Source organism: Clarias gariepinus, chromosome 2, assembly GCF_024256425.1.
Source record: "Clarias gariepinus isolate MV-2021 ecotype Netherlands chromosome 2, CGAR_prim_01v2, whole genome shotgun sequence".
NCBI lineage: Eukaryota > Metazoa > Chordata > Actinopteri > Siluriformes > Clariidae > Clarias > Clarias gariepinus.
Window position 1 is genome coordinate 13,144,687 of NC_071101.1, and position 11,987 is coordinate 13,156,673.

An 11,987-nucleotide genomic window follows, 5' to 3' on the forward strand; every position below is an offset into this window, starting at 1 on the left:
ATCATGGTAGTGTTCTTAGGCAAAATTGTGAGTGATCCCACTTTACCACACCTTGGCTGAGAAGCAACCCCACACATGAAGGTTCTCGGGATGCTTGGCATCAGAACCTTGTTAAAAGCTTAGATGGGTGTGTGAGTGCTTGTGCCCCTTGATGGTTTGGCTGTATTCCACCTGAGACAGATCCAAGGCCCCCAGCGAATCGGACCCAGGCCTGGCGAAACACCTACCACTGAGCCACCAGTAAACACTTAGTGTTCTCACATTAATTACGGCTCTACAGCCAACCATGAGCACTGTCCTCCGAGTGTTATGCCGGTGCATGAGCGAGCAGTTCGAAAGGATGCAGTCGGCTGGTTTCACATGGTTCAGAGAACACGTGATAGTCTTCGGCCATCCCCGACTGACAGGTAGTAGTAGCCTTAATGTGGGAGCCCCTGAGGGGATACTCCACTTTTGATCAATTTAAAAGTTGTTTATTTCTTAACTCAAAGGGCAAAGAAATAAAACCACCCCCATCACTTAAGTGCTCCCCCAGAAGCTCCACCCCAAACTCACGTGCATGCATTGCCAAACCCCCAGGAGCACAAGCCGAAAACCGGAAAAAAGAGGCCAACCGAGAGTGCTCTCTGCAAACATTATACAGAGAAACATGACTTACGGTAGACTAAACAACGACATGGCAGGTAATGTTATCTAACCTTAGCGGCTTAGCAAACTGCTACTACAGTGAAGATAACAAGCTGGGATTAGCCAGCATGAACTCCACCAAACAGAGGAAAATAATATGGATGTTAAAAATGAAAAACTTTTTTAAAAAACAAAAAGTTTTTACCACCTGTCAAGCAAAAGGACAGCAGCCTCTTCATCCGTTTTTATGAGTCTGAGCTCACAGAGATCTCTTCATTGTTGAACTGCAAACCAGAGAAAAGGGGCTAACTGAGTAAGTTTTTCGGTCGGGCCAACTCGAGAGGCTAAACCTGTAGTAAATTCTGGAGCTAGATACCCAGGAAAAAATCAAGTTATCCCAGGGGGTTGCATGTTTAAACATTATATAGCTTCAGAACGGACATCACTCCAGAGTTTACATGGGCTTTTTTTTTTCATGTTGAAGCATCTCTTTGCCTTTGTCATGTCTAATTCTCTCCTTTGGTTGTTTCTCAGACTTAAGCTTAACATGCAACGTTCACTCGTCGACTTTCCCCCCTTCCCTTGGTTCTAAGCACAAATTCTGTTTTTCAGTTCAGGTAGAACACCAGTGTTTATTTCTTATTTACAGAGCCAGAGCTGAGTGCAGACAGCACGTCTTTGCCAGCGCACACAGAATGTACAGCTAGTGGAACAAGAGGAGAGATTCCCCAATTCATTATTAGAAGTTAATCCATTACTTCACCTTTAACATCCTAATCAATACACCTGTGTGATTTCTGCTGATGAGAATTGACAAAAGAAGTGAGAAAAGAACAAAACCCCTGTTGCAAGTCTATGCATCTGTGTACTGATGTATTGTGATTTTATTTAACCTTCAAATGCCAAAACATCGCAAACATTTCCAGCTGCCTTACACCTTTTTACTAAAGTTGGACGTGGATTGGACGAGCACCACACGCTCTACCACTGAGATGCTGAAAAGTGAAACAAATGTGTTTAAAAACACTTGAACAGCAAACCATTCTGTTGTAGTTTATGATAAAGGCAGATACAGTGGCAAGAGAGACAACAGCAGCAATGACAGTCTGAAAACCTGGTAAGGTCCTGGTGGTTTCTCAGCAGGTGATGTCACAGTTCACACGACTGCTTCTATTCACACATCGTTAGTGTGGCAGATGATGATAGTGGTGGATTTTACTGGAAAGTCTTTTTCTTATCTTATGCAATAATGAAGTTAAAGAGGCAACCTAAACACATACACACAACAAAATTACACAACCCTTTTGTCAGTAAATTCCACACAGCAGCAGGAGCAGCAGGGTGATGAACAGGCTCTCAGGCATCCCTCTTCTTGATAATCAGTGGACCCACGTTGTCTCCGGTCTCCTCGTTGTGTTTGTTGTGAGCGCCATCGCAGTAGGGGAACTGACAAGAAATCACAAGAACACTGTTAGAAAACCCAAACTCAGAGCAGATCGATTTGTACCTTTGGCATTAGAGATGGGAAGGAAAAAAACAAATTTAGTTATGTAATCATCATTATTTTTTTGTGTGGCGATTCGTGTAGCGCCACACTGACTGTCGTTTTCAACAATTATAATAGAGATGAACCGGTCGATCAGCCAGCGATCAGAATTGGCTGGATTTCAGTTTGATTGGCCCTGACCGGTGATCGGACGATCAGATATCAAATATAACTGATTCTGTCCAGAGCGCAGAAGCTTCCTAGTGGTGCAACAGAATTACATCATCTGAAATCACGTGTGTTAAAAGCCTCATATCTGTCTTTTTTTGCAAACACCTAACTATAAGCAAATTCAGGTTATTTATAAAATCATGATACTAATAGAATTGCCATTTTAATCAAATCATCGTGATATTATTATATCGGTTGGTGACTGATAATTCCCATCCATATTTGGCAGAGTAAAAGAATATATTTAGACAAGTTTCACTTTTATGAGAACAAAAGTGTGTATGTGTAATAATTATCAACATTATTAATTTTACTCCAAGCTAACTGATGTAGATTTGACTCTCAGTCCAGAAAACGCAAAATGCTTTTTCGTGCAAACCCACCTTCTTGGACCTCCAGCAACGGCAGTAGACGGCCTTCTTGTCAATGTCCTCGATGTCGAAGCTGTGCACCACCTTGGAGCTGTCCTTGCTGATTTCCAGGTTAACCTTCCCTTCACTTCTCCGGCTGCTAAAGTACCTGATGAGCAGGTATGTTCCTGCACCCACGGCCACTGCAACAGGAACCGCAATCATCAGCTGATCTGCAAACGTACACATCAGGACGCCTCTCATATCCACGCAAGAAGCCAAACATGAACTACTAAAGCTGTTGTCAATTATATAAAGTGAAACCTCGGATTGCGAGTAACGTGGTTTGCGAGTGTTCCACAAGACGAGCAAATATTTTTAATACATTTTGACTTTGGAAAACAAAAGTCTTGGTTTACGAGTACCGAGTTTTATGTAGCACGCATGCGGTTCTTGTTTTTTAACGCCGTGCGTCACGTGATCACAACTGAGTGAGCCAACCTCCTACTTTCGCCTTCACAGATACACACTCGCTCTCTCTCTAATGGAAACAATGCTCTGTCGCGATTCTTTTCAAAGGTAAAGTGCCGGTTAATTTGTTTAATTTTTACTTTACAGCAATGATTCCGTTAGTGTGTCGCTCAATCGAGTGTCATTAGAGAGATTTCTTGTTTATTTTTTCAATAAAAGAGTGAAAAGAGTGAAGGAAGGGTAACTGTGTAAGATGAGAAGGGGGACTTTAGATTCTCACACACACACAGCGCCTGCGCGCACAAACGGAAACACTTATCTGTCGGGATTTATTTGTCCTTTTTTTTTAAAGGAAAAGTGCTGGTTAATTTGTTTTATTTTTACTTTATATTTTGTATTCATTATTTTAATTTATTTATTTTACGAATAATTTGAGTTTCCATTATTTCTTAGGGGGAAATTTCGATTTGGTTTACGAGTGTTTTGAAATGCGAGCCCGCTTCTAGAACGAATTATGCTCGTAATCCGACGTTCCACTATATATATATATATATACACACACACACACAGTCACACACAATATACGCTCACCGGCTACTTTATTAGGTACTTCTGTTAAACTGCTTGTTAACTCACACCAGCATATATCAGCCAATCACAAGGCAGCAACTTACCTGGTCAGATGAGTGTCCATTTCTGATGCGACATTCAGATGGTAAGGAAAGAATTTGGCTTAAAGAACATAAAAGCAGGGATCCATCCTGATGTGGTGGTGGTGGTTTAATAGTGTGAGAAGATTATTTGCCCACCTGATTTCATGGCATGTGCTCATGGGGTGGGCATGCACCTAAACCTGTTACTGCTCCTCGCTCACTCTGTAGGCTTACTAGCTGGGAAACGTGCACGGCTGCAAAGTCATCAGCGTTAGTGGATCGTGGGCTTCTCCCCACGTTATAAAAACAAGGGTCTGGTCTGGCACCGAAGATCCACAGATCTTTCCATCCTCCCAGCATAGACCATTTTCCTACCCCATTTTTTCTAAAAAAAAAAAATCTACTTTCTTGAACATGGCAATAAGTTTCCTGTACTTAAATTACCTATGCAGTCATCAGATCTCAAACCATTGGTACACCTCTGTGATGTCGCATCACAGCTGTGCAGTCGACACAATTTGTGTGACACTATTATGTCAATATGGAGTAAAATCTCTAAGGAATGTTTCCAGCACCTGCTTTTATGAAGTATTAAAGCAGTTTTGAAGCGAAAATGTAATCCAAGCGAGTACTAGCAAGGTGTACCTAATGAAGTAGCCAGTAAGTCTATTGATCATGTTGATACAAGCTGTGTGAAAAAAAAATCAGGTTAAGTGTCCTCAGAGTAACCAAAAACTAACATGAAATGCTAAACCTTACCTTCATTTAAACTAAACCCCTTCCTCTTCAGACCTCAGGAAATCAAACCAAACCTGACTAAAGCCTGATTTATGCCTCTGCGCCAAGTACCCTACACTGTAGCCTGATGTGCACCCCCCCAGAAATGTAACTACACATTGCAGTGATGCAGACTGTAGACTTTACCCAGAGGTACAAATCAGCTTTAAGACTTTATCTTATGTTTCCACATCTAACCGCACTCATAAACTGGCTAACACGTACCACAAAGCATGACTCCGTCCAGCTGGACTTATAAACACTTATAAAACACATTAGATACAAAACGATGTTATTATGGACAATTTAACATGGGGGACTTTACTGCATGCTTTATTTATTATGCTTGTGGGTTGTGAGGCAGAATAAATCAGTGTGAAAGCAGCTCAGTTTAACTATCGTTTAAACTGACTCAGAGCGGAGACTGTGTGAAATCTGTCTTCTTAATTTTGAAGTCTGGTAAAATCTACAGGTATAGCCTGTTACATACCAACCTTCTGAGTCGTATAGTTATGGTTCCATAGTAATTCACGGCATCTGATCAGTGACTTTGTCAAAATACTGACTACAATGCATTTCAGTTTATTATTGTCTAGTATAGAAATCAGAGGAAAAGTCGATTCGGCTATGAAGCTTTTGTGTGATTTCAAAATGTACCTTTTTTTTTTTTTTTTACAAAAAAAACACTATTTTTACAATTACAATAGAGATGAACTGGTGGATCAGCCAGTGACCAAAATTGCAAAGCGACCAGGACGACTCATCCGTGTAAAGGAAAGAGTGAATGGGGCCATGTATCCCTTCTTTTCCCCTTGTTTTCATGAGATTTTGAGTGAAAACCTCCTTCCATCAGCAATGACATTAAAGATGAAACGTGGCTGGGTCTTTCAGCATGACAATGACCCTAAACACACCGCCTGGGCAACGAAGGAGTGCCATTTCAAGGTCCTGGAGTGGCCTAGCGAGTCTCCAGATCTCAACCCCATAGAAAATCTTTGGAGGGAGTTGAAAGTCCGTGTTGCCCAGCGACAGCCCCAAAACATCACTGCTCTAGAGAAGATCTAGATTTCTGGCAGATTTTGGTGATCAGCCTCAGATATAATTGATTCTGCGTTACATTAAAAAATTGCGTACGTTATAAGCCTCCAGTCTGCCTTTTTCTGCCTTTGAGTGAATTCGCCTCAAACCCACTCATTACACAAACTTACACCAGTCTCAACACTGCGAGTGCTAGGCGTTGGAGGCCCTGCGTGCTTGCGTTAAAAGCCGCACGCCCCCACATGCTTACAGCCACTCAACCCAGTTTTAAGATTTTGGAGATTTTATATATTTTTTAGATTTTATATGCACGCATTAAACTATCTCGTCTTAGTAAGTTCAGCCACAACATGGTATCTCCTACCCATGCCGAAGTAAGTTGTGGCCACAACCTTCTAAGACGAGATAGTTTAATGCGTGGGCCACAAGATAATATGTTTTGCCCACAATTTAATAACCTTATAGCATCTAAGCTCTTATAAACTCCAGACACCTTTTTTATTGTTGTCGTTTATAACTGCTAGTATATATGTATGATTTCCTTTATTTATAAATGATCTCATTACGACATGTTCTCAAGTCAGAGCCGTACTCCATTTTGCCGTAGATGACACTGCCTACTGTAACATTCGGTAAGGAAAGCCTGTGAGACACGCTCACGGTATGATATAAAAGCTTATGATGACGCACCTGTGACGGGACTACCTGTAAAAACACCAGCCACACAAACAGAATGTTGTTCTTGGTCTTTCGGTTGCTCCCGTTGAGGGGTCGCCACAGCGCACCATCCGATCCACACACAACTGGACACAGGTTTTACACCGGATGCACTTACTGACGCAACCCTCCCATTTTATCCGGGCTTCGGACCGGCACTGCATCCAGTGGCTGGGGTTTGGGCATGGGGTGGGAATCGAACCCGTGACTTCTGAACACTGAGCCACCTTTCGAATTTCTGGCTTTATATAGATTTTTAAGTTATCAATATGTAAACTATGTCTCATTTTGCAACCCACCATGTACACCCAAGTGTCCTACGTGTCAAAGACGGCTTCCTATAGCACACACCTTTTCAACACAGTGCTGTGGAGGAGGAATTTCTGTCGCTGAGGCAATGTGCTTTAAAGGACCTACAGTATATGTTACTAGTTCCTTAACAAGTTAGTGGTAAACTGATTTTTATTTCACTTTCCAGTTTCAGGGTTTGTTTAAGTGAGCCACGCCCCAGCAGGGAACAACAGCGATGAGTAACAAGACAGGGGAGTGGCTAAATTTATATATGATGTCATAATAGGGGGAATTTTAACTTGCTTGTTTGAACCCTGGTTATAGATGGCTATTTTTTACCATTTGTCAACATGTGCACAGATGTAGGCAGAAAAGCTCCTGAAAGTTCATAAATAAATCTTTTGTTCGGTTGGTCACCCACTCACTTAATCCCCGTTTGAGACCAGTCTGCTCAAGCCCAGGTAAAAAGGTTGTGTCAGGGAGGGCATCCGGCGTAAAACCTGCGCTAAATTGGTTGTGGCGACCCCTCGAGGAAAACAGCCGAAAGACCAATAACAACAATAATAATATTAAAATAAACGAGACCCACTGTTATTAATGATGATAACGTAAAGGGATAGTTTGGGTTCTGTGTTAAATTAAAACTGAGGTGCACATAAGTCCTGTGGTAAAGTATGTTTGTTAAGTAGGTTTGAAAGATACCAAGGGTCAGCGGGACTGCAGTTGCTTTATACGAGCTAAAATTTGAAATGCATTTTTGTGGGGAACCAGGGCTGTGGAATTCGGAGCCATCGTACTTTCGTTATGGGTGACAGAGTTCACAGTCAGTGCAGAGCATGAACGTTCATGATGACCAAAACTTATGTTAATGTACGTCATTTAATGGTGACTTGGTGTTGCAGTGCTTTCCTAAAACTAGCCTCTGGTTGCTGTATCATAAGTCTTTTTTTTCTTTTAGGGGAAACGGGATGACTTGCATGCAGGAATCAGTAGATCAGGATTTTCAATCACTAACAACCATGCAGCAGTGCCTGTGATCACATCTCTATTTCTATCTGGAGTTTGATGTGATTATTACCACCATAACGTCACCAGGCATGACAAGCATGAGTTTTTGATGTTCTGCTGTCACATGATCAACGTTCAGGTGTGCAGCTATGTGTGTGTATGTGTGTGTGTGTGTGTGTGTGTGTGTGTGTGTGCAAGGACACACAAAAAAGTGAAAGAAGAGAAGCAAAACTCTGATTTATATAGAGATACAATGAGACGTCAGAGAGGTGAGTGAGTAAGTTATTAACTAATATGTCTGCATGAGAAATTCCCCGCCTGGTCGCTCCGAGCTGAGTGACTAAAGCACAGGAGAGCTCACCTTTAGAGAGCCGCAGTGCAGAGCTGAACGCCGGGGTGGGTAATCCCGAGACTGCGGCTTGGAGCGACATGGTGGTGCTTCGCTGATTTCTGCGCGCGGCTTTGCTACAAGGTCGCGCGCGACCTCTTCCTAGTGCTGTGACGTAAAACTCCGAAGCGCGTGAAAGGGCGGTGCCAGTGTCGGGGGCGGGGCTATTTCCCTGACTGTGACTAGACCGATGACGTGGCCAATCAGCATACTGTGCGGGCCGTGTAGCGCCAAATTTGCTATGCAGTTATTTTTTTTTGAACGGAGACACAAAGAATAAAAATAAATTGGTAGCAATATTTTCCCAATAAAGCAGTTAATGTAATAAATTGCTTCCTGAGATGCTAGTTATGTGCCCTTTGAACCATATGGATTTTATATATATTTATACAGAGTCAGCCCAAAAAATGTATACACACTTAAATGGGAAAAAAATAATACTATATATATATATATATATATATATATAAATATATATATTACAAAAAAAATAATAATAATATATATATATATATATATATATATATTATATATATATATATATATATATATATATATATATATATATATATATATATATATATATATATAATTGTTATTATTATCATTATGTTAATGCTGGTTCCAATAGAAAGGTGTCAGAAGGGGTCATTACTATTTTGGTGGTTATGACTGATCAGCATTTACACATTTCAGGTTTGGACACACCTTGTGCCATAATTTCATGGTCCTTCCTCACATTTATTTCTCTCCGCACTGTAAAATAATGCTGAAGGTGTCAAACAAAATGAATGAGATTAGGAATTACTGGAATTGGGACAAGATCCTTTAACGCATTATTAAAACTTATAACAACTACGTTAAACCATCAACTTTATTTAAGAAATGTGACCCTTGACTGGAAAACAGTATGATTCAGAAAAAAGGACAGTAAAAACGATGTTTAATAGTAAAAGTAGGAGCTTCGATGAGAGCATGATGAAAGCTCAGGATTGGGACTAAATAGCTGTGTGGTTATAAGAAAAACAGGGATCAGTAAGACTATGCACTTATCATTCATAATGGCCACTGTAAAGCCTCTGGAGGCAGTTTTATGATCTGGGGTTGGTTCAGTTGGTCAGCTGATGAACTAAATGTACTAAATAATGAGGTTATCACATTTTTTGGATACGCTTTTTCATCCCTGATGGAAGATGAATATTCCAGGATTCACGTTGTGAAAGTGTGATTCTGTGAGCATGAGGAATCGTTTTCACACATGAATTCTCCACCACACTGTTAACTGTAATCAGCACTAAATCTTTTTTTTTTTGACCAGGAAGTGTATTATTACATTAAGACAGTGAGGGTGACCATTATTCAGTAAAGTAAATCATTAAGATTTCTATATATAGAAAGATTTGTATATATGCCTTTCAGTGATGTATGAAATATTACTTGCAGCTACACAGATTACGAGGATCTAGTTGCAACACAAGATTTGCCCACTAGATGTCAGTATAATGAGCTCTTAAATGAAAAGTGTCTTTCGTTAAAACTATCGGATGCGAAGCGTCGACACCTTCACGAGGCTTCACCTAGCTCTTCCTTCCTTTCTGACAGAACGTAAACTCGAGAGCGAGAACGTCATCACAGCGCTGACCAATCACATCGAACCTCCGGCCTGGCTTACTAGCGCTGTCCAATCAGTTTTGATCTTTTTTGAAGTTTCAGGTTTTGAAAGGAAGGTGTGGGCGGGGCTTACTGCCTCTGAGGTGAACTTTCCTCTAGACTTCAGACTTCAATGCTCGAGAGACTGCAACCTGTCATTTATTAAAAACCACAACTCTTAAGCATCTGAACATTTTTATTCTTTTTTTTTTTTACAGCAGCAGCTCTCATAGCAGTCAAAATAGTTTTTTTTTATTTATGTTTTATTCCTATAGACCACTTTATATAGTAGTTTCTATAATAACACCATCTGACTCAAAAGTCTTCTAAATAAAAAAATGTCTTCATGTATCAATACTGACTGTGTCCCATGCAACTAAAACAACAACAAAAAAAGATTTTCTGAGACAATTCTGATAGACTACTGACTTCAGATCAGCCCAAGGAAACAAGTTGAGTGGCGTTAGTTAGGTCTTGTTCTATTGTGAATTTTAATTCAATTCAATTCTATTTATAAAGCTCTTTTACCAATGGTCATTGTCTCAAAAAAAAAAAAAAAGCTTTACAAAAATGAGAAGAAAATTTAAAAAGAAAATTTATGGAAGTGTGTATGTGTGAGGAAAATGTGTCTAGCTAATAATGAGATTGTCCCTGATGAGCAAGCCGAGGGTGGCGTGGCAAGGAAAAACTCTCTGAGATGGCAATAGGAAGAAACCTTGAGAGGAACCAGACTCAGCAGGGAACCCATCCTCATTTGAGTGATAACGGATAGAAATTATATAACATCATGTGTGTTATTGCAGCTAAAAGTTCCTCAATTTAAATTTTAAAACTACATTAGTTCTAATATGTATATGGGGGTGTTCAAGTCAAACCTGGACTTTTAATTGTGCAGAATAACAGAACACAGTCATGAAAGTAAAAACAACCTTTATTCCTCTATATAAACCCCTGCTACACTAATAAACGTTAAAACCATAACCTAAGTGTCTGCTTCATGTCTGAAACACTGGCCTCCCAGGAACTCCATTAATGGACCAAACATGTGGAAATGCCGTGGAGTGAGGGTCAGGACTGTACAAGGTATGTAGCAATAACTCTCAGCCGAGTTCCTGTAATGTGCAAGTGGTGCTGACCAATGATTGTTTAATCAACACAAAGCTGTGCACAGACAAACAGATGCATGTATATACAGTAGTTATTTTTATACATTTTAGTGCAATTACAAGGTAATATTCATTATATTTTGTTTATTTTTTTAGTTTATTTTTATGTTTATTATTGCTTGATGGTCTCTGAGAGCTACCAACAAATTTCATTGCATTGCTACAATGACAATAAAGTCTTCATCTTTTCTACAAGTTGGTAACAATTTTTAAAGATCAGACGTTCCAGGTGCTGACCTATCAAAGCCAGGATTCGCTCCAGTTTGCCATTGTATGATTTAGAGAAACGCAAAGTACCTATGAAACCAGACATTAAAGACCAGCCTGTAAATGTATCTAGAGTATAAAGCTGTATAACAAAGCATATAGCTGTAATGAGTTCTTAATCAGGTGTCACCCAAATAAATATTCTACATATGATCTCTCAGGGAGTTTCTCTTACCACTACTGCTTGTGACATGATCAGTAGAGACAAATGGACATCCAGATTCCTGTAAAGTAACATATACACACAGTATATTGTGCTTTCTGGTTTATTGGCAACAAGAAGAAGTTGTGCATGCATGTGTGCGAGAGATTAACCTAAAAAAAAAGAAACGGCTAGAGAATGAACATCTGTTCTTAACCACAGTATCTTAAGTGAAATGAGGAACTACTCTGTCTCAAGGATGTGCCACAACACTAAACAAGCCTGAAATTGTTTATTAATAACTTAACGTATTCCTAATGCAATGAAGGGTGCTCTTGAAATAATTAGAACTGCATTGAAAACTTAAAGAAAATGGGGGCACTATTAGGATTTTCTGTCAGAAAGCGGGAAGGAGTCTCCAGTATGAGTGCTTTGTAACTCTATGGTAGTCTTCCAGACAGAAAGATTGCAATTTCTTCTCAACATGACATGGTACAATTTATTTATTTATATAAAAAAAATGTAAAAATAAAAGTTAACCCGGTAAAGGGAATGAATGTTATTGCACAAATAATTTTCAAAAAGTTGGACTACAACATGGTGAACTTCTACATTTTTGAAAATCGTATTTTTTTTTCTTCTTCTTAAAATTGCTATGGTATACAGGAGATTTGCAGATTTTGGAAAATGGATATCTTTGAAGCTATCATCCAACACAACCACAT

The 11,987-nt window shown here is 39.8% G+C and overlaps 1 protein-coding gene across 2 annotated transcripts; it reads right to left on the reverse strand.

Annotated features, from left to right (window-relative positions):
- Positions 1–1,666: 1,666 nt before the first annotated feature.
- zgc:110843 (uncharacterized protein LOC541492 homolog) lies at positions 1,667–8,157 on the reverse strand. Of its 2 annotated transcripts, none has more exons than XM_053513987.1 (3): positions 8,011–8,157; positions 2,728–2,897; positions 1,667–2,073 (listed from the first exon to the last, which is right to left on the reverse strand). In XM_053513987.1, exons 1-3 carry the CDS (start codon positions 8,078–8,080, stop codon positions 1,984–1,986), a joined length of 330 nt encoding a protein of 109 aa, XP_053369962.1. In that variant the 5' UTR covers positions 8,081–8,157; the 3' UTR covers positions 1,667–1,983. The 2 variants fall into 2 exon arrangements, with proteins under 2 accessions (XP_053369962.1, XP_053369961.1); XM_053513986.1 differs by having other exon boundaries at positions 2,728–2,927.
- Between the last annotated feature and the right edge of the window lie 3,830 nt (positions 8,158–11,987).